This window comes from Prinia subflava, chromosome 22 (assembly GCF_021018805.1).
Source record: "Prinia subflava isolate CZ2003 ecotype Zambia chromosome 22, Cam_Psub_1.2, whole genome shotgun sequence".
Lineage (NCBI taxonomy): Eukaryota > Metazoa > Chordata > Aves > Passeriformes > Cisticolidae > Prinia > Prinia subflava.
The window spans coordinates 5,451,579-5,477,522 of record NC_086268.1 but is presented as its reverse complement, the minus strand read 5'-3'; the positions used below and the strand labels follow the sequence as shown (position 1 = coordinate 5,477,522).

General features: G+C 47.4%; 1 protein-coding gene across 2 annotated transcripts in view; it reads left to right on the top strand.

Moving 5' to 3' along the window:
• Positions 1–25,718, top strand: part of CDON (cell adhesion associated, oncogene regulated) — a 55,666-nt gene extending 29,948 nt beyond the window's left edge. For both annotated transcript variants that reach the window (XM_063417658.1, XM_063417659.1), the window contains exons 9-20: positions 1,408–1,700; positions 4,487–4,661; positions 6,832–6,960; positions 8,291–8,497; positions 9,145–9,326; positions 10,485–10,590; positions 13,854–13,976; positions 15,409–15,636; positions 16,689–16,951; positions 19,268–19,347; positions 23,892–24,148; positions 25,054–25,718. In XM_063417658.1, the coding sequence (XP_063273728.1) occupies positions 1,408–1,700; positions 4,487–4,661; positions 6,832–6,960; positions 8,291–8,497; positions 9,145–9,326; positions 10,485–10,590; positions 13,854–13,976; positions 15,409–15,636; positions 16,689–16,951; positions 19,268–19,347; positions 23,892–24,148; positions 25,054–25,220 (2,210 nt within the window). In that variant the 3' untranslated portion in view covers positions 25,221–25,718. The remainder of the gene's footprint in view (positions 1–1,407; positions 1,701–4,486; positions 4,662–6,831; positions 6,961–8,290; positions 8,498–9,144; positions 9,327–10,484; positions 10,591–13,853; positions 13,977–15,408; positions 15,637–16,688; positions 16,952–19,267; positions 19,348–23,891; positions 24,149–25,053) is intronic.
• The last annotated feature ends 226 nt before the right edge of the window (positions 25,719–25,944 follow it).

Genomic DNA, 25,944 nt, shown 5'->3' with positions numbered 1-25,944 from the left:
ACAACTCATTCTCCACTCCAAGAGTCCCCAGTGCCAGCGGGCATCAGACCAAACCGTGCCCACCCACATCCTCGGGGTCCACCTCCTCCCATTTGTTTCCAATAGCACGCCCTTCCCGCTGCCCCACTGGCTGCAGAGATACCCTTTCACTCAGGGGTTGTTCTGGCAGTGTCTGGCATTTTAAGACCATCTGGGCTTTGGGGACATCCTCCCCATGTTGCTGCCTTCTTCCTGTCCCTGAATTTTGTGGCATTGCTAAATAAATGAGAAGAAACAAACAAGGAATGCTTGCCGAGAGCGTGTCTTCAATTTGAAAAGAGAACTTTCCTTCCCAGCTTTTTAAAAAGTGGCCAAAAATAGCAGCCACACTTGCTGCTGGTATTTTAATGGAGGTTTGAAGGAATCCGAGTCAGCCAGGCTAACACTGCCTAGGCTTTACATTACCAAGGAATTTGTTTGTTTTGTAAACCAAGTTCCCTTCATTCCCTTCCCCTTCCAGACCCCGGCACGTAACATAAACCTACACAAATCTGAAAGGACGGACAGGGCTCCGAACATCTGGCTGTCCTGCTGCTGCCGTGTGCAGCCTTGAGGAGCTGCGCTGCTTCCCAAACCTTCTTGCTTTAAATACTGATGTTTTCTTGTCCTGGTTAATCTCAGATGTCCAACCTGCCACCCTTTTCTTGCCTGGAATTCTGACGAGCTCTGTATCAGCCAAACAGGGCTTTTTTTTTTTTGTCTTGTGACCTCTTTTAGACTACTGATCCTATATAGATTTCTTTTTCATGCCAGCAAAAGTAAATTCGATGGAGGAGGCTAGAGAAGGATTTCTAGAAATGCGTTGGTATTAAATTGCATGTAGATCTTCCTGTAAACTGAGTTTATTCTCAGCATAAATTTTCAAATGAAGTAGTTGAGTTGTACAGCTTTCAAAGCTTCTCTAAATTACAGCTAAAACCTCAGAAACTGGGGTAGGAGAATGTCCTCTTGTGTGCATGCCAGTGCAGGCCATGAAAAGTTCCTTGTACAACGCCGTACAAATTACTCTGTTTGTCTCACAAATTTAGCTATATACGTATTTATTTCTTTTAACATGCATTGCCATGACTTAATTTAGTGGAGATATGGTCAAACTTTGCCTGTAGACCTGGAGTTTCAGGTTTTCTCTCTTTGCTACTGTGAAAAAAACACCAAACCAAGCAAAACAAACCGAACCCCACTGCTGTGCCCTGAAAAAACACCCAGGCCGCAGCTTGGCACCAGGCTCAGGTCTGTGTGGACACCTCTGGACCTGGCGTTTTGCAGCAGGGCTTGTTTGGAAATGTCACTCTGAAATGATTTAGTGTCCCCTCGGCGTGGGGTGAACGTACGTCATCGTGGGGATGTAACCAGACCCTCCCTTTGCAGTTCCTGCAGCAGCTGGCACGAGAGCAGCAGAAACAGCCCCTCTGGAGCTCGCCCAGAGCGATGAGAGCGGCGCTGATTTTGGTGCAGAAATGGCATTTTCAAGCTCACCTCCAACAAGGTCTCCTCCGGACGCGGCTGCGATGGAAAAGGCGTCGAGCGCGGCCGCCCCGCCCGAGGCCCCCATCATCCTGAGCCCCCCGCAGACGCCGAAGCCGGACACGTACAGCCTGGTGTGGCGGCCGGGCCGCGCCGGGGGCCTGCCCATCAACGCCTACTTCGTCAAATACCGCAAGGTACCGGCCCCGGCCACCCCGAGGCATCCCTGACCATCTCCAGACATCCCTGGCCATCATCCCTGGACATCCCCAGCCATCTCCAGCCGTCCCCATCCATCCCCAGCCATCCCCAGCCATCTCCAGCCATTCTTGGCCATCATCCCTGGACATCCCCAGCCATCTCCAGCCGTCCCCAGCCATCCCCAGCCATCCCCAGCCATCTCCAGCCATCCCTGGCCATCATCCCTGGCCATCATCCCTGGCCATCATCCCTGGCCATCATCCCTGGCCATCTCCAGCCATCCCCAGGCATCCCCAGGCATCCACAGGCATCCCCAGCCATCTCCAGCCATCCCCAGCCATTCCTGGCCATCTCCAGCCATCCCCAGCCATTCCTGGCCATCTCCAGCCATCCCCAGCCATCTCCAGCCATCCACAGCCATCCCCATGCAGGGACATGGCGCAGACGTGGCGCGGTTCCGTGGGTTTCCCAAGGAGCCAGCAGTGCTGGTGTTAACCAGGACATGGGCTCAGGCCAGGCAGAACACAGCAGGTAGTTGAAGCACAAGGTTCAACACAGCTTGTTTAAGGGATGGCTGACATTGTCACCAACACACTGCTCTGTCTAGTTTTAGGTGAGGTTTATCCAGGCTTTTCTGTCCTTTACAGTGTCATTATGGAGAATGGGGCTCCAAGGCGTGTTGTGTGCAGAGTCAGTGGGGTTAAAAATGCATTTAAATGTGGGCCAGCTTGAATCTGTGAGTGAGAGCAGAAGGGAAGCTGAGTTTCACCATAGTACATCACCGCTCTGGGTCCCAAAGGGAATCAATTAAACTGAAATTATCAAATATGAAAGTGAACTGAAATTTGCAGGGCAGTACCTACTAAAAACAATCAACACTGAGCTCTTTTGCTTAACATGACATTGTGGGATTCCTGGGGTCTCTTGTGCAGAGCCAGGAGTTGGACTCTGTGATCCTTGCGGGCCACTTTCAGCTCAGGAGGTTCTGTGATTGTAAAATCAGAACCAAGCAATGCCTGCATCTGTTCTTCCAAGCAAACCAGTTTTGTGCGTGGCAAAGCTGTTTGATTTATTTTTCATAAGCTTTTTAATCCTCTACATCCTGATCTTGTCTTAGCCTGGAGGGACAGCTTAGATTTTTGACCTGTTGGTTCCTGAAAACCAAGTGCCAGAGTTTGTTGGTGATAATTTCTTATCCAAAGGCAGTTGGTTCACATAAGCCCTGGAAGCTTTGAATGCTTTTTTGACCTTTCTGACGCTCTCCCTTCTCTCACACCAATCCCTTCCACATTAAATGTGCTCACTCATGCATTTCTCAGCATTGAATTAATCCTGGTTTTTAGGGTGGTGCTCTCTTTATCTCATTAAATTATTTTATTGATTTCCCTCTTTTAATAGGGGGGAAAAAAAAGCTGGGGGAATAAAAGCCTTGGAGTGGTTGCTGTAGAAAAAAATAGTTGAACAAAGACCTCTGGCACAACCTTTGATAATCCACAGCGTTCAGATCTGCCTCCAATGTTTTATTAAAGTCTTATATTGTTTAGTAGTTTATTTTTGGTGGAATCTTGGTCTTTTCCTTTGGGATTTGGGGTAATGTTTTCCTGCAAAGGTCAAGCATTAAGAGACTACCCAGAATGTCTGTCTTTTTTTTAACAGAGCTAGTGGTTTCACTGCTAAGTTAAAAAGTGGTTTTGTTTTTTTAAAAAAAAGGAAATATGCATTGATGAACCCAAATCTTTGGCTTCCCTGCAGACTTTTTTCCCATCTTTAAGGAGTAACTAAGATGTACTTTTTGTTGCCCATTTTAGCTAATAAATGTTTTTAAATGCTGAAGTACAGGGAAAGCTGGGCTAGTACAGGGAAAGTCTCCTTCTCATTAGTGTCCAACCCTTCAGTAGCACACAGCTGAAGGCTGACTGAGGGCTCTTGTAGTTTTAGCCACAAGTGAAAACAAACAAACAAAAAAACCCCAGTCAAAAGCAACTGTGTGTATGTGCATGGAGAAGAAAAATAAGTTTATCCAAGGAGTGCTATGAAAGTGGGTGCAAAGCTGCTGATTTGTAGTAGAAGGGAGCAGTCCCTGGTTCTGAGCGTGAGGTGCTGATGGTTTCTCCCTTGGGTGCAGCTGGAGACAAACCATAGGTAAATGTAGAACAGGAGTTTTGGTGGGGGACAGAGGTGCTTTGGGGTGTGATCGAGGTGTGAGCAGTCCCTGGCTCTGAGCTGTGTGGTGCTGACAGTTTCTTCCTTGTGTGCAGCTGGAAACAAACCATAGGTAAATGTAGGAGAACAGCAGGAGTTTTGGTGAGGGGCAGAGATGCTTTGGAGCACAAAGTGGGGTGTGAGCAGTCCCTGGCTGTGAGCATGAGGTGCAGATGGTTTCTCCCTTGTGTGCAGGAAAAAAACCATAGGTAAATGTAGAACAGGAGTTCTGATGAGGGGCTGAGGTGCTTTGGGGCACAATTGGAGCGTGAGCTGTCGCTAGCTCTGAGTGTGCCCTGCTGACAGTTTCTCCCTTGTGTGCAGCTGGAGATAAACCATAGGTAAATGTAGGAGAACAGCAGAAGTTTTGGCAGGGGACAGAGGTGCTTTGGGGCACGATTGGGGTGTGAGCAGTCCCTGTGAGCTGTGTGGTGCTGACAGTTTCTCCCTTGCGCAGCTGGAGAGACAAACCATAGGTAAATGTAGGAGTTCTAATGAGGGGCAGAGGTGCTTTGGGGCACGACTGGGTGTGAGCAGTCCCTGTGAGCTGTGTGGTGCTGACGGTTTCTCCCTTGCACAGCTGGAGGACGGCGTGAGCGCGGCGGGCGCCTGGCACACGGTGCGAGTGCCCGGCAGCGAGAACGAGCTGCGCCTCACCGAGCTGGAGCCCTCCAGCCTCTACGAGGTGCTGATGGTGGCCAGGAGCGCCGCCGGTGAGGGCCAGCCGGCCATGCTGACGTTCCGCACCAGCAAGGGTAGGTGCAGCACAATGTGCCCTGTGTCCCGGCCTTCCAGAGACATTTATTTAATGACATCAGTCGTTTAATGGCATCTGCTAAGCCATATGTGAAATATTCTGCAATTTATTTGCTAAAGAACGGCCTCTAATAGCTAAAATTGCTGTAGGGCAAACTTCCCTGAGCGTGAGGCTGTTGGTAAGTAGAAGCTAATAAAAGCTTGATAATATTATTTTTGGGGTGATTTGTTAAGATTTGTACTGTGAGGTTTCTCTTGCTTTAAGGAACAAAGTCAGGAGCAGCCTGTCCTTGCTGAGGTTTTTAATCACAGAAGAAACTCTGCACCATTGAGTTTTCATGTATCAACAAAGCTGTTCCTGGTTTGTTTTGCAGACACCTCATGACAATCTCTGCTGACCACGAGCCAGCTGTTCTGATAGTTGTGTGCAGACAGCAACAAGCACAACATTCCTAATCAGAGCATGTTTTCTTCCAAGCTTGGACACTGGTTCCTGTGCTCTTTAGCACACAAACAAGTAGATGTTTTTTTGTACTACTGTCCAAGACTGGCTTTTAAGTGACAGAGGGCAGGGTTAGAGGGGATATTTGGAATAAATTCTTCCCTGTGAGAGTGGTGAGGCCCTGGCATAGGGTGCCCTCTCCCTGGAAGTATTCAAGGCCAGGTTGGTTGGGGCTTGGAGCAACCTGGGACAGTGGAAGCTGTCCCTGCCTAGGGGAGGGGGTGGACCAAGATGAGCTTAAAGGTTCTTTTTGACTCACACCCTTCTGGAATTCTATGAAGGACAGGATAGCTTAATTTTTTTTAAGAATTTAATATCTTCATGAAATTTGTGAAACATACTTGGATCCTTTGCCCTGTCCATCCTTATCGTTCTGTCAGTGAATAGATACAAAACTGATGGCCCCCAACCTCTGAAAATCTCCCCCTCTCTAAAAATGTCAACAACTCCTTAATTGTGACCTACCCACCCCCCAGAACATCTCTGCCTGATGAAACTTCGGGTCCCTCCCAGGCACCTGCCTAACAACTCAAATCCTGACTGACCTACTGCTCACCCTACACGGTCCAGCAGACACAGCCCCACCTGCACCAGCCTGGCCCAGACACACAGAAATGTTCAGTTTGGCTGACTGGTCCCTCACCTGCTCCAAAGGGAGCCTCATTCTTCATCTGCATCTGTCAGCAGGAGGATTCTACTTTGGCTCCTACTTACACAAAGAAACCTCTGACACTGGAGCTCTTCTCCTGCTCCCCCTTCATAGGCTGTGTCCTACCGTGAGGCCAAGCACTGTTTTGAGAGGCCATAGTCATCCATCCCCACCCAGCCTGTTCTCAGCTATCCCCTTCCTTCCACAGACCTGCAGAGGATGAGTCTGAGGAAGATTCTCTGTAGAAAACCCCACACTTCCCTGATTTTTTGCCCTACACCTCCTCCCTGTATCATCACAGGTGCACATTCCTCTACCCCACCTTCCTCCACAAGTCAGGTTCAAACAACCCCCAGGGTATTATATCAAACTGTGGCAAAATCCCATTCCACCCATACTTTTCCTTTAAAGACATCCTAGTGTTCATACTCATGTTCCTCCTACTACTAACCCTCCCAGCTTACTAGAGGGCTGAGAAAACTTCACAGCAGCAAAGCCACTTGACACAGCCCATCATATTAAACCTACAGGATGCTTCCTCTTCACTCTTCCTCTTCACTGTCCTGTGGTCAATCCCTAGCAAACTCAGAGGAGTCAATACTGCCACCCCTACCCTGCTCCTATGGTCCTGATACCCCCATTGCCACAGGTCCAAACCCCTCTCCGCCTGGTGTACTGGCTCCAGCTGCTTCTAGAGCATTTTTACTCCTTCTCTAGACAGGGATTTCAGTGTGTAATTCAACCTGGTGATGATGTGATGAGCGGGCTTGGCAGCACAGGCAGCATCACCTCTAAGCACCGTGGATGTCAGTACTGCAGATGGACAGTCACTCACCCACAGCCACGTGCCTGGGTGGGGAATCTCTCTTGCTCTCCCAGAGAAACTCCCTGATTGCTATTCTGACTGTTCAGCTTGGGATTTGGAGCCAGGGCAGCATGGTAGTGAGCGACCTTGTAGAGTGAGCATTGACAAACAGCATTTCCTTACACTGATGTAATGTCTGTCAAATCTTCTTAGAAAGAACACCATCCTCGAAGAACACACAGGCTCCATCTCCACCCGTAGGAATCCCCAAACATCCCATTGTTCACGAAGGCACAAATAATTTCGGTGTCGTCCTTCCAGACCTGTCTCGTCACAGTGGAGGTAGGAGTGCGGGTGGTTTGTGATTTGGGCGCTAAAAGTTGTGTTGCAAAGAGCTGCATCTGAGTTAACCTGTGTTTATTACTGCTCCAGGTGCTTGTATTGCCTCCTCTATTTCCTGTTAGTTCTGAGGTTACTCTGTTACATAGGATATTTCCAAGGATGCTGCTGCTTGCATGTGTGGCTCTCAAAAATCAAGAGAATTTTTGCTTACAACCCATGTTCTTACTGCTCATTTTTAAACCTGTGGTTTATTTTTGCTAAATACTCTGGTTTTCTCTTTCCTTCCACTGAGAAAGAGCAGAGGAAGAGGAAATGGGAAATGGCTGTGTCAGAGCTTTAAGTTCCCAAAGTGTGTGACATCCATTCTGAATGTTTTTCTGCAGCTTCCCAGGGACAGGCTTATTTCTGATGGTGAGGAGATATAAGTGCTTCCCAGTAGATGTGACGTTTCCAGTCACATCTGGTCACATTCCAGTAGATGTGGTTCCCAGTGAAAAGAGCAGGTTTATACTCATTGTTCTCACCCCCTCTTCCCCAAGCCTTTGAACTCCTTGGCCTGGTTCAGGCAGATTTACTCAGGGGCTGAGATCTCAAAGGTATCTAAAATCTGGGGTAAAGCCAAAGGTGAGTGGAGAGGTTTAATAACACGGGTGAGGAGCTGAGCTTGTGGCAGCACTGAATGTCAGAGGAGCCACACAAGGGCCTTACTTGTGCCTGGCTGCAAAGGCTCTGCTGCTTCATGCCCCAGAGCTGCCAGCCTGCTGCTCCCTGCTCCTCTCCTCAGCACCAGCTCCATGCTCACGAATCCAGACTGGTTTAATAAAGCCTCACAGCTCTTACAACCAGATTTACTAACACCCCTCTTTCCCTTCTCTCTGTCCCACTGCTGCCTGTAACTTCAGTGAGTTCCGTAAGTACATCCTGATGCATGCCTTGCTGTCTCTTCCTCCTCATTTCTCCAGCACTCGTTAATGCAGATGGGTTGAAGTTTCATTGGGTCTGGGGGGATTCTGGGGGCTTGAAAATAATAACCATGTTTTTCCTGTTCACTTAGTGTATGTGTCTGTTTTCATGTAGAAATGGTTGGAGTAGTGCAATACCGTATAATTTTTTAATATTATATTGATAAGATAATCAATTCCCCTGTTGTCTGCTCATCATCCATCTGTTTCAACAGAGTAAGGGCAGTGGTGATTTCAGGAGGATTTAAGATTCTCCTTGTTAATACGTGAAATCCAACATAATCATCAGCTACGAGTCTAATCTGCTGTTAGTGAAAATTAAGTTTCAGCAGACTCTAATCCTCTTGTAACCAAATTCCCCCTTTCAGTTCCAGAAGCTCCTGACCGACCCACGATATCCACGGCATCGGAATCGTCCGTCTACGTCACGTGGATCCCCCGAGCCAACGGGGGCTCCCCCATCACTGCCTTCAAAGTGGAGTACAAACGTCTGGGTCGCAACAGCGACTGGCTCGTCGCAGCTGGCAACATCTCTCCCTCCAAGCTGTCTGTGGAAGTTCGGAACTTGGAGCCAGGTATTAGAAGTGATCTTTCCTGACTGCAGCTCTTTGGGTTTTTTTCCGTTTTAACTTCTGCTTGGATTACCCCGTTTCTGCTCGATTAGGTTTGGGTTTTGTGTATGGCCTAGGAGCTCGTTACATGAATTCAAGTTGATTTCTGGCTTTCCAAGTGGAAAAAAAAACCCACCATAATTTAATACTTGTTCATGTGGAGAGGAGGGCTGTGTATCACTGCTATTTTTAACTTAATTGTCCTTCTAGCGAACACTCAGAACGTAGAGAAAAATGCATTAATGGAAAAATGTCTGTCCTGACTTCTTCCAGTGTCCAGCCCTGAAAACTTGGGCAAAAAGCACAAGAGAAGATGGAGTAGATGGTGATAGGGATCCTTTGAAGCATCTTCTCGATGCCCACCAGTTTAGAGACTTTCTGAACTGATGGAGATATCTCCATCTGTGTGTACAACAGCCCTTGGATTTTCATTGAGTGACTTCTAGAAGCTGTTTATCTCTCCACATCAGTCTGTGGCAAGCACTCCCCTCCTTTTCTAACTGGGTGTTGTGCAACAAGTACTTCCTAATCTGTTTAGTCTCTCCTCGAATCCTCTTCCCAGCACTCGCTTTGCTACAAGGCCTTCTCTCTTTCCCTCCTTCCCTTAAAAGGAGAAATGTACAGGTTCCGAGTGATCGCGGTGAACACGTACGGCGAGAGCCCGCGCAGCGCGGCGTCGCGGCCCTACCAGGTGGCCGGGTTCACCGGGCGCTTCTCCAGCCGGCCCATCGCCGGCCCGCACATCGCCTACACCGAGGCCGTCAGCGACACGCAGATCATGCTCAAGTGGACGGTGGGTATAGCAGCTGCCCGTTCCCCCCACAGCTGGTACGTAGGGTTGAGGGTTAAGAGCTGTTTGCAGAGTGGTGAGGGGGGGTTTTCACCCCCCGCCCCGAGGCCTGGAGGTGATTGTGTTCCTAGGACGGGGCTGAGGCGCTTCATGTATGGTAGAACTGGGGGACTTGATGGGACATGTGCCTCTCGAGCCCTTTGACCCCATTTCCAGACCTTTTTTCCTGCTCAGAGGCAGCCCTGTCAGTTGGCTGCTGCCTTTTGCACCATCTACTCCACCCCGCTCCCCTCCCAGCTCCCCGGGGACCCCACACACCCCTCCTCGGGTTACGCCAGATGTGCCCAACTGGCAGCTCCAGTGAGAGGCTGCAGCCGCCCCAGTCCACCTGCTCTGGCACAGACATATCAGAGGCACCAGTGGGCTTAACTCTGTCCCAAACCCTGTTCATGCCGTGAGCTGGGAGTGAGTTGGCTCTGTTTCCAGCAGTTCCTGCTGCTTTTGTCAATCCAGGCTGGGCTGGCTGGGAGCGTGTTTCAAACCCGCCGTCTTGCCTCACATCCAGTGGAGGTTTCATGTTAGAGAAACATTTTCCTTTCCCCTGTTACCTCGTCTATTGTAAACAAGTACTTTAAAGTCCTTATTGAAACCCACAGAAATTCTTTCCTCTTGTTTTGAAATCTAACCCCCTGGTATACTTTGGAGGATTTAATGTGTAGAGTTCCCTGTGTTAGTTTGCTCTGCTAGCTCAGCCCTAAGAGATGTTAAGGATAATAAACTTAAAATAACCTCTGGTTCCTCAGGAGGCTGCATAACTTAAAGATTCTTGAGCTGATTTTTACAGTGACCTTAACTCTTTCTGAAGATTTTTATGGTTTTAACTTTTCCATTTCCATTAATCATGCAGATTTTCAGGCTGTGCATGGTCAAACCCTAACTGAGGGTTTGGGAAGTGAAGTGGGAGGAAAGTGTTGGCCCGAGCTCAGTCTCTTGTCCCCATCCTACTCTCTGGTTACTCCAGGGAGTTCAGTCACCTTTGCTTACACAACCTTATTAAAAATACTCCTATTTGCAGATTATGAGATACTCGCTGATGACAACTCAGCAGGACTCAGTGAAAACTTTTCTCCTCTCATGGAGTCTCTTAAAATTCTTTTGTAGTACATCACATCGAGCAACAACAACACGCCCATCCAAGGATTTTACATCTATTACCGGCCCACGGACAGCGACAACGACAGCGACTACAAGCGGGACATCGTGGACGGTACGGCGCGGGGCACGCGTGCTGGAGAAGGGGAAGGACACCCTGTAGCCATGTTGGCTGTGTTTATATGAAATCTAAACTGCTTTTCCCAAGCAGTCTTTATAATATATCTCACAGAAGGAGCTATCTCACCTCCCTGATGTCGGGTTTTGCCCACACGTGAGCTGGTTTCTTCCTCCTGAAGCCTCTTTGACATAGAAGCTTGAGAACTAAATACTGGGTTTAAGTTTGGCTTGTTATACAGCTGCAAATCCTTAATGAAGGTCGATTTAAACTGGTGTAGCTTCAAGTTGTATAAAGAGAAAGCAGTGTAAATGAGGTTTAACCCAGGATAAAAACATCTGGGTACAGACTGTACTAAGAACTAGCTGGTTTTTTAAATTATTTAGCTCAACATGGACTTTCTAAGCTGGTAGTACCTTGTGTGTAATTGCCCTTCTCTCCTCTTACCTTGCCTAATCACTTCTCCTGCTATAAGGAAGTTGCTTTTAGCCTCAAGTGCTGTAGCACTCTGCAAATGCAAGTATGTTTGTGCTTCATTTTGCCATTTAATCAAGTTATTTTTTTCCCCTGTGCCTATTAGATCATCATTTTCCTGGAAGAAGTTATTAGATAATGTCTATATTAGTCCAGAAGTGGAAAACCCTTTTAAAAATATTTTATTTAATGTCCTTATTGCTCGGGCTGAGCAAACGCAGTGATCTCATTCTGGCCCAATGACGTTAATTATTTTTTTCCCCCTCATTTATTCAGTTACAAGAGGAATGGACCTTTATTTTGAAAATTTTCCCCTGCCAGACAATACTGCACACAGTACTTTGATGCATGACATAAGCTTTTGCACACTATAAAGCTATTAAAGATCCAGAGTTTGAGCTCAGAGGCTTTAAAGAACCTTGTGCAGGCTGCACCTTCATCTGCAAATGTATTTTAGCCTTCGCTAGACAGAACTTGTGTGTTTATAAATCTTATACACTGAGCAGTTAGTTGTTTAAGTGGGCTCCACTGTGCTGTGAAATTAGCTTGTTTCGGGTTTTTTTTCCGAGCGTGTGTGTATTGAACTCTTTGTGGCAGTCTGAAACCATTAGCAGCTGCTCTGCTCTGCCAGAGCCTGCAACAGAAATCACTTGGTGGAAAGATTTAAACTTCAACTTTTCTTTACTGCTCTCCTCTAAATTAGCTTTTCAGGAGGAAAAAAAAAAAGAGAGAGAGAACTATTTTCAATTAAGTTGTGATTGGAAGCACTTGATGTGAAATATGTAGAGGAACATGTGACTTAAGGTATTTTTGCCATAAATCACTTGTTCTTCTCTTTTTTTCCACTCTGTTACCTTTGAATTAATCTGGGTTTTGACAGGGAATTTTATCTTGAAATGACTGCATGAGTTGTGGAAAAAGTGTTGTGATGCCTGTGCTAGCTGAGTGCTTGCCGCAGGCTTTCCTCACCGCTTCCTGTTAAGTCTTGTCTTTCGAGACATTCAAAACTCTGCAGAAACTTTTTTTTTCCTTATAAATGCAGCTACAGGCAAAATCAGATTTTATTTGAAGGGAAAAACAATCCGAAAGCTTGACTCTGATGGCTCCTCTGTATCTCTCAGCCGCTTTAAGCAAAAGCAAAGAATTCCCCCCATCCTGCAGCGATGGTCTGCATTTCTCTGTTTCTGGTCTGCATTTCTCTGTTTCTGGTCTGCATTTCTCTGTTTCTGGTCTGCATTTCTCTGTTTCTGGTCTGCATTTCTCTGTTTCTGGTCTGAATTTCTCTGTTTCGAGGATCCTAGAGATTGAATTTTAAATGTAAATGCAGTCTGATGTCAGTTGTTTAAATGTTTTCCCTTGCTAATGGTGCACGAAGAGGACAGTTAAAGTGCCTGTACTGATTCCAGTTCCACTAATGGTTTGAAGCGGAAACCTAAAACCTGGTGTAGTAATTACCGAAAGGAATGCTTGGGGGTGGGGGCGCCGGGAAAACCGAGGCTGAATCTTGGGAAAACGTGCGATTTAGGGAAAGGCGGTTCCAGCTTCAGCCAGGGCTTGTCCGCCCTCCCTGGGACGTGCAGCAGGCGAGAGCTGGACACGGAGCGTGCTGGGCAGCCCCTGGTCCAGGGGGACCCTCCTGGGTACCCCCACCCTGGCACAGGGTCTGGACCTGGGCTGGGATCCCGGAGGAGTTTGAGCAGCATCACGGTGACAGCCCCTGCCTGCCGAGCACGCCCGAGCCTTTTTATTAATGCTTAAATCAGTAGGTGGTAGACAGTTCCTTAGAAACAGTGGAAACAGTTCAAGGTGGTATTTTCCAAGAGGGATTAAGAGCACTCAAACAGTTAATTAAACTCCCTAAAAAAAAAATAAAAAATAAGGTCGCTGTTTAGTAAAATTTGTCACAAGCCCGTGAAAGTAAATAACTGGGAGTGATTTATCCTGAAGTGCTCGGTACTTCAGGAGGGTGTCTAAATGAAATGCTGGCCGGGGGCCAGAGACGACAAAACCGTCCTATTAGAGGAGATTGCTTGGCTGGGGCTGGGGCTCGGGCTCTGCAGGGGCAGTGGCACAGGGACAGCCTTGCTGCCTTCCCAGGGTGGCTCACGAAATGCACGTTCAATTATTTGGGGTTTCACGTTCAGTTATTTGGGGTTTTGGCCAAATTGAGCAACCAGATGTGTCCTTCCTGCATGACATGGTGGTACCTGGCACCTTGAGAAGGTCTGCTCATAGCCAGGTTCTTCCCTTGTCCCAAGCTCTCCGTGCCAGGTTTCCTCGTTATTTCCCCAGTGTACTGTAAATAGTCAGCATAATCCACCCCAAACCCATCCCTTTGGCAGTTCCATGTTTAGGGTGTACAGGGCTTGAATTTAAATGCACCTGTGTGGGCACTTGGGTGTCTGGGTTTTGAATATAGTGAGTTCTGGTTTTTGTAGAGAAAAACTTTCTTTAAAAGAAAATACTGAAAAAACCCACACTTTAATTCATCAAAAGGTCCTTCTAATAATCAATTTCACAAGATAACACAAGAGTCATGGAATAATTTGGGTTGAAAGGGACCTTCAAAATTATCTAGTTCCAACTCTCTGCCATGAGCAGGGATGCCACTCATGGACCATGGTTTCAGCTCAGTCCATAAACTGTTCCTGAAGATTTTTGTGCTAACAAGACAAGCTGCAGTGCCCCTGCATTTGGTAGGAAAGGTCCCTGCAATGCACTCGTCCATAACTCTGGCTCCTGTGGGTAGTTGAACTGCAGTCGATTTGCTTTCTGTCCCCCCACAGGCACAAAGCAGTGGCACCTGATAAATCACCTGCAGCCTGAAACTTCTTATGACATCAAGATGCAGTGCTACAACGAGGGGGGGGAGAGTGAGTACAGCAACGTGATGATCTGCGAGACCAAAGGTGAGGCTGCGGGGCCGAGCCGGGCTGGCCTTTGGGACGGCAAAGATCCACTGGGGGAATTTTTGTTCAGCACAAAAGTCAGCTGCGATGATGACCGTAATTTTCTGGAATGTTTCGGAGGATTGTTTTGTCTCCTGAAGCTGGGATTGTTTTGAACATATGGAAAGTGATCCGTTGCACTCCTGAGGCTCTCAGCAGAGCTCTGCAGCTTTGCCTGCCCTCAGATAGCGCTGCTGCCTCTGCGGTGCTGATGGCCTCTCCTTAGGAGACAACCATGCGCCTGAAGATGACAGAATTGATTTGTACGTCTGTTTTATGTCTTCAGGGCTCTGTGACACATTGTATAAGTGCAGACCACAGCAATTGATGGCTGTGTTGGCTGCCTCCATCCCTAATCCTGCATGCCTCTGGCACAAAGTTTGTACTGTTCTCGGGAAGTGTCAGATATGGCAGTCACATTTATTTTGCGAAGAATTCCTGTCTCCTTTAATCTCTAAAACCAAGTAAGGCTGTAAAGGGAAAATGCAGACAGTAAACTTCAAATGCAGTGCTATGAAAAAATGTTTGAAAAAAAAAAAAAAGAAAAAAGCCCTCTGGGAGCGGAAGCATCAAAATTCAGCAAAGTGAGCAGTGAAACCTTTGAAGGAAGGAGTAGGAGTTGCAGGGCTGCAAGGCTGCGCTCACAGTTGGTCTCCCTCCTGCAAGGAATATAACTTCTCTGATTTTAAAATGGGCAAGATGTAATCTGTCATTTACACTGCCTCTTCCTTAAAATTTATGTCCCCCAGGCTTACAGGGGTGATCCAGCTTACCCAACATACCTGCATGGAGGTGTTTGTATCTCTCTGACCAGCTTCACTCTTAAGCCAGGCACCTCTTTTAGGTTTTTAGTGTCAAATGAAATAAATCTTAACTGTGGTATACTGGAAACGAATGTAAATGCAATTCCTGGGTTAAACTAGCATCTAATTTTCAGTGATTTTCTGTTCATCTCTTGGTTGATCTTCAACTGTGTGGTTTGCAAAGGGGGTTAGCAGGGTTCACATCAGATAAGAGCAGGTCATCTGGCAGAGCCTCGGCGAGAGAAATGAGTGTTGTGGTTTTTCCTGACCTCAGAAGTGGAAAGATTTGTGCTCTTTCAAGTTGAGAGTTAGAGCAGTTGCAGCCACGGGTACCTCGAGCGGCTCGTTAAAGTTCCAGTGACCTCAAAGAGCGGGTGAGCAGGCAGGATAATCACCATTTTCCAAGGCAAACAGTTATTACCCAATAGGAGCTGGCATTCTCATTGCAGGATTTAATATTGCCTTGGAAGAACTTTCTTTGCGAGGCACTGAGGCTCAGACTCAGCAATGACTATTTCCATTTCACGCTGAAGAAACCCATTTAGAAAATGCATTTAGAGGATGTACACGTGCTTGTCTCTCCCATGCAGTGAAACGCACGCCGGGGGCGTCGGAGTACCCCGTGAGAGAGCTGAGCACGCCGCCCAGCCCGCCCGAGCGCGCCGGGGGCGGCGGGGCCGTGCCCGCCAGCGGCCCCGCGCGCAGCGGGGACATGCTCTACCTGATCGTGGGCTGCGTGCTGGGCGTCATGGTGCTCATCCTCATCGTCTTCATCGCCATGTGCCTCTGGAAGAACCGGCAGCAGAACGCCATGCAGAGTGAGTGTGCTTGGTTTCATGACCAAAATGTGACCGGGGGAAATTGGGAATGTCCACGCTGCGTTTTGTGGGTGGGAAGCAGTTTCCTGTTAGGAGCCAAACCTGCGTTTCTCTAGAGGCTTGTACTTCCAGGTGTGCAGGCTTGGGTTTTTAAGAGCAGGAATGCCTCCATTTCTCTATACTGATGCTCCCTGTCCTGCTGCATCCCTGGAGGACTGTGCTGCAGTTCCCCCCAGAGAATGGTGTGGGAAAGGCCTGGGCAGAGTTTCTGCAGTTTGTGTTTAACTTTAAGCCCCTGCATAGGTCTGCAATGACTGCAGAGGCAGAATGTGTGTAATCATAATCACTTGTTAAAATTGTGCAGAATTAAAGCCTGGATCTCTCCCTTTCTTGGGCACGTCTGGAAAGAAAGAGAACTTGCAGCTCTAGGACAAGTCCCTTGTTACTTGTTAGTCCCTGCACAATGAGATGGCATTCAATGGCCAAATCTTCCAGAGAGGTGTTAATAAAGAAAACCTGTTCATTAATGAGCAGGAGCCTGGAGCAGGAGCTTTGCAAGGTGCTCTGCACCCACCAACAACCCAGAGCCAGCAGAATCTCTGCACTGGCCTTTTCTGCTCCTTCTACATAAATCAGCCTTGTTCTTGCCATGGCCTGTGTTATTTTTAAATGCTGTTACTCTCCTACAGAGAGAAATGAAACAAAACTTCTTGCAAGATAAGATATTGTCTTCAACTGCAGCCCAGAGCGATCTTCTGGAAGCAGCTTATAGCACATACAGCAGAGGGGGGCTGTTGGTGACACAAAAGGCCTGGTTTTAGGGTGCTCATGTAGTGAGTGACATCAGCCAGGTCCTTCCAGACCAACATTTCTGGTCTGCCCTCCAGGATGTGGCTGTTTTCCATGTCTACATTTGTATGCTAAGCAGTTGGATATCAGGGTTAGTTCACAGAAGCTGGAGAAAAAAAAATAAGCTTCTTTGTTTTTTAGGGATGCTCGTTTAGCTGCTCATTTAGCAATAGAAGTGCTTTCAGAAATAATGTCTTTTGCAGAGTACGACCCTCCTGGCTACCTCTACCAAGGGGCAGATCTCAACGGGCAGATGATTGAGTACACGACCTTACCCGGGACCAGCCGGGTCAATGGCAGCATCCACGGAAACTTCCTCAGCAACGGCTGCCCCCACGTCCATCACAAAGTTGCCAATGGTGTCAACGGGATCATGAGTGGAGGAGGAGCAGGGCTGTACCCAGGGCACACCAGCTCCCTGTCCAGGACACACGTGGACTACGAGCATCCCCATCACCTCGTGAACGTAAGGTCCCACGCCGGGCGGGAGGCTCAGCCCAGACCTTGGGGAGTCATTCAGGGGCTGTGGAAGCAGGCTTAATTTGGGTGGGGGAATACTCATCCATTGATAACAGCCAGTTCCACTGAATTCCTTATCCCAGAGGAAGCAACTGGGCTGATATTTGCGATACAAACATCATGGTTTTCATTTGAGAATATCAGATGACAGCAAGAATTCCACTTACTCTGGGAAATCTGCCTCTACCCTCCTCCTAACAGCATGTAAGCTCTGAGAATGCCTCATTGCTGGGCTGAGATACTTTACTTGTACATATGGTATTTCTCAGTCTCCAAGTTAAATACATTTAATTATAGCTGCTTATTCTGCAGCTTTATGGATTACCCGTTTTTCCCCCACCTGTTTCAGATCTGTAACTCTGAGCAATGCTATTAATTATGGCAAAGCACGAATGGCGCAGGAGGTTCCATGGAATGAAGTGCCCCATACATCTTGAACTGCAGCAGAGCAGTAACACTGCCTTTTTTTTCTTTTCAGTCCTCTGTTTGCAACTGTGGAGACAGGCTGGTTTTTTGTTTTGAAATTGAAAATAAAATTAAAAACTAATTTCAGTCTGCGATCCAGCCTTTGTATGCTGTGGAAAAATACTTCATTTGCTGAAACGTGTCCTGTTTCCAAGAGAGAATAATGATTTCATTATTGTCTATGGAAACAGATGGCTTGCATTCAAACTTACTAAACTTACTCAAAACTGTGAACATTGCCCAGGAAAACTGAAAGAAAAAGTTCAAAAGTCTGAATAACCCATGCTGTTTCTGGAGAAAAAAAACGGCTCTATTGTTTGTGTTGGTAATTGAGCACAAGCACTTCATTTTATTGAACAACAAATTAGCACTTGCACAGTAGTTGCCACTTCAGTTCCCTCCAGTCTGAGCCCAGACCAGTCAGTTCTTCACCCCATTCTGTTCTTGGCCTACCCACGGAGCAAGAAGTGCCCAGTTCTGGTTATTTTCAAGAGCAACCAAGGCTCAAGCTGGGTTTTTTTGACCTGTCCAACCCCTCAGTGGGTAAAACTCTCCAAAAATCTCCAAGCCCTCAAGAAGGGAATATTTGCACTGCTCAAAAGCTTGCCTGGGAGAAAGACTTACATTATGTTTTGTCCCTCTCATTCTTGTTTTTTGGGGGGAAAGAAGGAAATACATGTGTGATGACACAGGTCTTGGTGCCTGGAGCTCCTCTATGCCATGGGGTGTCCACCCAACACCGCTGTCTTGCTGGGAGCAGGTGACAGGGTTGAGTTTTTCTTTCCCCACTCCCCGTTGTAGAAAGTTTGAGTCACAGGATGTCACAGGATCTCTGCCCATGGAGAAGAGCTGGGACTGGCACGTGGGCGAGGCCAGGCAGAGGAACAGGATGTTCTGATCCTCGTTAGGTTGCTCTTTATTGTTTCAATGGTTGGGTTAAATGAGGAAGGGAGAAACTGGCCAGGATGGCAATCAAGACTAATTAGGCATTTCCTCAGTGCTCCCTATCCCTCAAAAACTTCAGGATGAGCTCTGTTTTTTGCAAAACTGGGGATTGCTAGAAGTTCCCTTGCACTTGAGCTGCCAAAAGCCAGGTGAGCCTTCCCAGCCTGGCTCCCTCCTGGAGCCGGCGCGGGAGCCTGGCTCTGCAGCCCTCTTGGAGTGGCTCCTGCATCACTGTCTGCCTGGTCCCTAACAATGAGGTATGTGTTAATCTGGGCATTTCAACTGGCTTGTAATGGCCCCGTTAGCCAAAACCAACAACACAAAATCCCTCTCACCCGGAGTCATTGCTGGCTGAGGAATTACCCCATCTGTACAAATACGAAATGGTTCAAAAATCAGTGTAGTGAAGTAAACTGATCTAATCGGAGTAATTACAGGAAAGTGGGATGGGTTTGTATGTGACATCAGCCCTCCAAATTTAATCCTCTGTCTCCCTAGACAAGCCTTGCGTGCTAATGAACAGCAATTTGCTTTCATGTCTGTCATCAGCGTTAAAAATAAATATATTTACAGTGTGTTTATTAAATTAAACCTCAGCATATTAAGCTGAAAACAGACCAGGGAAATGACCACATACTTGTCTAAGCTGCAGTTATTTACTTTTCCCTGACACACACACTGGCAAAGCCCTCCCCTGGCCTTCGGACAATGGCTCAGTGTTGCCGTGCCACGTACAGCCCGGAGCAGGGCATCGATAACGTGATCGGAGTGGGGAAACTGAGTCAGAGAGCTCTTGGGTGTCCCAATAGTGATTTGATTTCTGATTATTTGTGATTAATCCTTCCTGCTGCAGGGCGGTGGGCTGTACACGGCGGTGCCGCAGGCTGACCCCTCGGAGTGCATCAGCTGCAGGAACTGTCGGAACAATAACAGGTGAGAAATGACCTGCCCAGAACAGCCCTCGCTCTGCCTGCTGGGCTGGGGCTGGCAAAAGCTGAGAGCTGCAGTCCTGGCTGGCACAAGGAGCTCCATGGATGACCTGGAGAGCAGTTGGGGATTGTCCATGGGATAGAATAAAACAAGTTGTTAAAGCCCCAGAGCTCACTTTGCTCAATGTCAGATTGGATTATACTCTTTTCTGACCCAGAGATGGGGCAACTGAGAGGCATTTTAAAAACTTTTATTCTATTTTCAGTCTCATGTGAAGGGTGAGAAAATATAGATGTTATAATTCAGGCTATTACAATCAAAAGCCAACTACTTCTTAATTACAACACATTGTAAGTGTTTCTTGACGTATCAGCTGTCTTTACAAAACTATTTCCTACAGCTCAACATGCTCCTCTGATGCTCTCTAGGAAGTGAGGCAAGCTGGGCACTGGATTTTAAAAAAAATCCATATTTCCTGTGTTTTCTTCAGTTTTGAGATAACAGAATCATTCCATATGGAGCTTATCAAATTGGATTTAATTGGTCTTCTATATTTTGCACTTCCTGACATTCCCTTAAGAACACTAACCAACTCGCCCCTTTGCCTTCACAATGCTATTCTTTGTAAAACATGGGATTTGAAGTTCTTCAGGCCTTCAGGAGGAGATTGGCCAGCCATTGTCAGAGTGGAATACATTGTTTTTCATGGGTAAAAGGATTCTTGTGTAGACTAAGGGAAAATTTGTCTTCTGCACTGTAGCTGGGAGTTGGAAACCTATTAAAAATTGTTAAGTTTTCACTTTTGGAATTATTATCCTCCTAGGTTTCTGACTAAATCTCTGGTTATTTTAATGATTAGAAATAGGACTAAAAGTCAGACAAGCTGGGCTGCTCTGACTGGTTGGTTCTGGGCTTTTTTTTCAATCACACTTTGGTTTTTCAGTACTGTTAAAATCTTCAGCTGCCTTTAGGTGTGCATCTGGCTAAGCTGAGTTGAAATTAATTATAGAATCATTCACTATTCTGAATTGGGCCCACAAGTATTGAGTCCAACACCTGTTGAACAATAAAGCTGTTGTTGAAGGCAGAAAACAGGTTCACTTTATTTTCATAGTCTTACTTTATAAAATACCACTTAAAATGAGCTTTGAATCCTTCTTCCTACAGTAAATATCTGCATGACACTGTAATGCTGGCAAGGTTCTGCTCATAGCATGTCCAGTGTCCCTGGCAGGTCTCAGGAAAGCCCAGTAAGTTCCCTCACACACCAGTGCTGTGATTTCAAGCAGGCTGTGCAGCAGCTCTCACCAGGACGTCTGAGACTCACAGTAATTTGGAATATGCCATATGTGTTACACTGTAATTAAGAGCTTGCTTCCAGTTTTAAACACATTTAGCTTTTTATTTGCTCTTTTGTTTTCCCCAAGAAAGTGACTTTCCTCATCCTCTGCAACTGCACTGCTCCTCCCAGACGGGTCAACAGCAGGGCCTGAACTTTGAGTTTTCACAGCCCCATTCTATATTTGACTGCTTGATAGGGAAACAAGTTGTCCCTTACAGCTGCCTGGGCCCGGAGGGGATCATTAACCTCGGTTTGGCAGAGAGCTGCACAGCAGGGACCGCTCCGTTCCTGTCCCGGCGCTGCGGGAATGGGAACAGGACATGGGAGAGGGGAATGGAGAGGAGCAGAACGTGCCTCAGCAGTACACCAGGGAGCTGGCTCTGTGGCCAGGCTGAGGAGGAGGAAGAGGAGAAGGAGGACGATGGCCTGTTGGGTTAGTGCAGTCAGCTCAGCAGGTTTGGGCAAGTGGGAATTTGAGGCTGGAGTGTTTTCCCCATTTTGTTCAGCCTCTTTGCACAGGTGAGGGTTGTCCCCCTGACCCAGTCTCTGTTGGTGGAAAGAGAACCTGTTCCTCATCCCACCCTGGAATCACGTGGTGAAATCAGGCAGTTCCCTCTGCACCCCCGTGGCAGGAGGGGAAGGGGGTTCAGGTGGACACACCTCTGGCAGGCTGTGCCAGATCAGGAGCGTGGCCTCGCTGCCACAAACTCCTCAACTGAGCCATTTCCACCAAATGCCTGGAGCTGTTGCTGATTTGGGATGAATGTAGCAGTTATGTGAGTTGTGACCACGTGCAAATGGATCCTAAAGCACAGTTTCATAGCTGTTTTCAGCAATAGGCATCTCCGAGCAGGTTTTATTATTCCAGTGCTGAAATCCCTGGGTCTTCTGTTTAAATTAGCACTTTATCCCTCATAACTGCTCGTGGAGCCTTGCCAGAGGGAGAAGCTGCTGAAATCTGGAGACCCACTTTGTGGACAAAGCCTGTGGTTGACAGGGTTGAGAATTGATCTTTTTTCTTCTCTTGTGCCTTTGTGCTAAAGCTCCTGAGATACCTGACGTTTGCAGAGGAATTTACACTTTTGCAGTTCTCTCTCCTTTGCAAATTCACTGTATTTTGATCAGAAATCTTAAACGCACAATTCAAATGTAGGAACATTAGTTTGTTTTTGCAGCTTTTTCATCTACATTATTATTTTTTTAGATTATAATTTAGTAGGGTTTCAGTATTAGGAAGTGATAGAAGATGTGTTTTTCACAGCAGGGATTTTGCATCACTCTTCCTCCACGCTGTGCTCTGGATATCCCCATGGCTAGCTTCCATCAAAATGTGGTTATTGAAGCTTAGAAGGCTGAACTGCTGTGTTGAAACATCCTTCAAGCTCTTACAATAACACAGAGAACTCCACTGACCTCTGTATCTTTAAGAAGAAACCCCCAGAAACATGCAAACTCAAACATTTAGATGGGTTTCTCTGAGCCTTTTTTTCTAAATAATAAGTGAGTGCAGTCAAAACCTCTGCGGAGAGAAAGGCAAACTAATAAATGGATTTGTTTGAGGACCAGATGTGTTTCATGTGGATTCTCCAGTGGCTTCTGTGGTATTTTGGTACTTGGAATAATGATTTTGGAGGCAGTTACAGGAGCAGAAGGACAAAATAGGAGAGTGAAGGTTGAAGCTTAGTGCTGCTCCATCCTCATAGCTTTTAGGAGGGGAAGCTCTCTACAGTTCCTCCTCTGACAAGTTTATTTGTATTGTTGGGTGTTTTGTTGCACTTTCAGTTCTGGCAATATTGATCCCAGCTTTTCATCATGTTTCAGGTATGGACTGAGGCTCTAGGCAGGGCTGTAGGATGATCCCTCCAGTGTGATGGTTTTCCTTACTGCCATGACTCTTTTAATGGCATAAAAGTGGTTTCTGGGACTTGGGGATGAGTTAATTGAGACTGCCAAGCTTAACATGTCCTGGTTTTAAACCCTTCTGAGCTCAGTGCTGGGCTGCTGTCGAGGTCAGCTCTGCTGGCTGCTGCCCTGGCACTGCTGCTGTCCCAGTCCATCTTTCCTCCTTTTCCAGCAATTTTTCATCCACTCTGCTGAGTTTTGGGCCAGCCTGGAGCAGTACATGGTGCTACTTGCTGAGCCAGCAGCTGAGCAGGTCCCAGGGATGAATTTTTGTGTTTCTAATGCCAGCCTTAAACAGCCCCAAGGATGATTTATAGCCAGAGCACTGGGCTGATCCCTGTGAGCAAAGCAGGTGAGGGATGGGTTTACATCTGGTAGGAAAGAAAGAGAAGAAGGGTGCTCAGAGTTGTATCTGCACTAGCACATAAAGACCTGAAGCCTGTTCAGTTTTCACAGGGGCAGTTTGGGGTGTTACTGGCTGTGAACACTCTCCATCCTCATTTCCATGCATTTGTCTGCAGATCCGTCCTTGTCCTGCACTGCACAAGGGGCAGTTTGGTGTGTAGTTTCTCAGAGTTTGTGGTAGCTGTGCAAGTGAACCTTTTACTTTTAGGGTAGTTATGGCTTTGTTACGTAGGAATTGTTTATATAAATGTTCCCTGAGGCCACACTGTTCACAGGGCTGCAAACACTGAGGTGTTTTCTCTTGTGCCACAGTGATATGTGTGTCAAAGTCCTGCTCCTTTTTGTTTAAAGCCTAAATACCTCAGCTGTAACAATTGATTCAGCACTTTAACTTCAGTTCCACGGCTTTACGCACATACTACACACATACACACATACAGGGCACAATCTGACTTACACAGCAGAAGGGGGGATGTTAAATTTGTTATACTGGATCTATTTTTCTAATTTGCATTCACTCCAATAACACTTAGCATTTATTTTTCAAGGTACTTAACTGTGCTGCTTGGGTTTCAAATTTGAGCTCTTTATCTTGGCAGTAAAAACATGTTTTATGGAGTTGCTTTGATGGAGAAATGGACTCACAAGTCAGGTCATTGGGTCTCAATCGATGGGGGAAGGAACTGAGCGTGTTTTGAATGTTTTCAGCTGTCTGCTGGGAGAAAAAAACCCACTCAATCCTTTTCTTAATGTCAGAATCGCTTCAGAAATATATTTAAAACTGACTTGACAAATGCTCTGATTGTTGACGTGGTAAAACACTTAAAAGTTGGGGGGGGGAAGAAGAAGGGGAGGAAGAAGCCCCTCTGAGTAACTTTGGCCTCTGTCCCTCCCGCAGGTGTTTCACCAAAACCAACGGCACTTTTGGCAGCGGCGCGCTGCCCGTCGTGCCCCTGGGAGCCCCTTTCCAGCAGGAGGGAGTGGAGATGAAGCCCCTGAGCCCCCACGTCATGGTGGCCATGTGTCTGTCCCCGGCCAGCCCCCAGTGCAGCGCCCGCCGCCAGGAGGGCGGCAGGGAGGGCGCGGAGCCACCCCCGGCGCAGCGTCCCTGCTGCCGGGAGGGCATGGGCCAGCTCTCCGTGGATTGCATGGACGGTGAGGCACCCACAGAGGACAGCACCTGCCTGGGAAGCTGGGAATGTTCTCTAGGGCATCTATAGGGAGCTTAATTTATTGTGGGGAAGGCAGTAATTAAACCCTTGTAAGAGCAGGCTTGGAGGAAAGTGAAGGGTCCCGCCTTTCCCATCGTGGAAAGCGGGAGCAGTGCTGCTCCAGTGCCTGCTCCTGTCATGCCCTTGTGATTGATGCCTCTAAAAAGGGCTCATTGAGCACATCAGGAGGCTGTGACTGATGGATGCTGCACTCACAGCACACCCATTGGCACACAGGACACACAGGCATTCCAGAGCCATCCTGGAGGCAGGGGCCGGCACAGGGAGGGTCCCAGTCTCTGTTGGTGGAAAGAGAACCTGTTCCTCGTCCCACCCTGGAATCATTGCACCCTGTGTGCTGAAATCAGGCAGTTTCCCCTGCACCCCTTGTGGCAGGAGGGGAAGGGAGGTTCAGGTGGACACATCTCTGGCAGGCTCTGCCAGATCAGGAGCGTGGCCCTGGTGCTGTGAACTCGTCACTGAGCCATTTCCACCAAATGCCTGGAGCTGTTGCTGATTTGGGATGAGTGTAGCAGTTATGTGAGTTGTGACCACGTGCAAATGGATCCTAAAGGTTCAGCACAGTTTCATAGCTGTTTTCAGCCATCTCCGAGCAGGCTTTATTATTCCAGTGCTGGCCTGACCTCAGCATGAGCTGTTTGATACGGGTGCTATGCTGGGATGGAGCCTGTGCCCTGTGCTTGTGCCTGGTATGGTGGGAATGAGCCTGAGCCCAAAGAGTATCACCCACTGGAATTAAAGAGTTTTTGGGGCATGTGGGTCTGTTGAGCTGACAGAGAATCTCCTGAAAAACCCTTCGTAACCCCCCGCCCTGCTCTTGCTTTGCAGGCGGCAGCTGTGCGCACTCAGAAACATCGAACCACATTTTGAGCTGGAGTCCCCTCCTTCTTCAGCCTCTTTCCAAGGACTGTAAGGAAAAACCAGGATGGAGTTCATCCGGAGTCACCCTAAATGGTTCTGGGGACCTTTGTCAGCTCCAGCTGCGGGAAACCTGAGGCAGTGACCGTTGTCCCCACTGAACGCCAGGAACTGCACCGCAGCACCGCTGAAAGGGAGTCACGGGGGGATTTAATTATAACAGAGAGAGTCACTATTTATTTTTTGTAGTAGTGTCATATGAATGTATCTTGGTTTCAAAATGGTTGCCTTTTTATATTATTTATGCCTTGAAATCCCTTTTTTGTTGGTTTTGTTTTTGTTTTTTTTTTTTCTTCCCCCACACACCACAAAACTAGCCTGGTTATGTCTATAAAAAAGAATTGCAATAATATAAAGAATGAGGATGGGAAATGTGGAGTGTGTTTCCGTGGCAATTTACCAGCAGGACAAGCGCTTCTGAGGAGCCTGAGAGGGATTTAAGCAGGTCTGAAATGACCAACAGCTGCCACCTCCCTGGCAGCTCTGTGACATGGTACTTGAACCTTCCTTTCCATGAACACCTCCTAGTCTCTTTTGGTTTCTCCAGGAAGATCCTGATGAAGAAATAAGAAGATTAATAAGAAAAGTGAGCCTCGGTTGAGTCTGTCCTGTGCAGCTTGAAGCAGAACTTGAGTCAGTGACTGTGTCCTTTGGTACTCAGTAACCCTTCTGCAGAAGTGCAGGTGGAAATCCAGCCTGTTTCACTTCCCACTTGCAGAAGACAAAATCCAGTCCAACTCTTGGTTTGAGGGATTGCTAACAGCTTGGATAGCTCTGAAGTGAAACCAGTCATGGTGAAGC